This window comes from Sinocyclocheilus grahami, unplaced genomic scaffold, assembly GCF_001515645.1.
Source record: "Sinocyclocheilus grahami isolate Dianchi unplaced genomic scaffold, SAMN03320097.WGS_v1.1 scaffold223.1, whole genome shotgun sequence".
In the NCBI taxonomy this organism is placed as follows: domain Eukaryota; kingdom Metazoa; phylum Chordata; class Actinopteri; order Cypriniformes; family Cyprinidae; genus Sinocyclocheilus; species Sinocyclocheilus grahami.
The window spans coordinates 1,847,048-1,847,781 of NW_015505402.1; the positions used below are offsets into that span (position 1 = coordinate 1,847,048).

Genomic DNA, 734 nt, shown 5'->3' on the forward strand with positions numbered 1-734 from the left:
TTTTTTCCCCACTGTATGTAACCTGTCCCAGAAAGTTTAATAAGTGCTTTTGTGTTTCTTCAGGCTGTTGGAATGCCTCCAGTGACTCATTCCAGCTTATTTTCTGCTGCACCTGGTACTGGTATGAAGGTAGGCCATCTTCAGCCCTGATGTCTAGCATCTATATTTGCTCCTTGTCAATTATCGTATGTGTGTTCCAGGAACCTTTCAACAGTTATTCTTAGTGCAGCTCTTCGATTCATTTTGATTTTCTGTCCATGTTTAGACTCCCGTCGGTGGGCAGAAGCGTCTGTTCTCCCGTCTCATCCCGTCTCCAGAGCCCAGTCCAGAGAGTGGATATGTAGGTCAGCACTCTCAGGGTCTCGGCGGGCATTACGCTGACTCCTACCTGAAACGCAAGCGCATCTTTTGACTGGCACTCGATGGCTTCCTCTAAAACACCAGCTCTCTAAAGAGATCGCTACTTTAATAGCATCTTTAAGTGTGTTTTTGTGTGTGTGGGTGAAAGAGCAATGAACCGTCATTGAGTTCACACCAGTGAAAGGACCCTGAAGCTCAGATGATTTGAAGTTTGTGTATATAATTTCAATGTGTATGTAAATAGTTTTATTTTTATTTTGCCTTTTTTAATTTTTTATTAATTTTTTTTAAACCCAAAGATGCAACAGACACCACAATGAAAGAAAATGGTTTCCTGCCATGTTCATCTGAGTAGTTCTATTTTGTAGACTTTT

The 734-nt window shown here is 41.4% G+C and overlaps 1 protein-coding gene across 2 annotated transcripts in view; it reads left to right on the plus strand.

Moving 5' to 3' along the window:
• Positions 1-734, plus strand: part of LOC107596810 (ribonucleoprotein PTB-binding 1-like) — a 41,276-nt gene extending 40,542 nt beyond the window's left edge. For both annotated transcript variants that reach the window (XM_016287640.1, XM_016287641.1), the window contains exons 13-14: positions 64-129; positions 266-734. In XM_016287640.1, coding sequence (XP_016143126.1) covers positions 64-129; positions 266-412 — 213 coding nt within the window. In that variant the 3' untranslated portion in view covers positions 413-734. The remainder of the gene's footprint in view (positions 1-63; positions 130-265) is intronic.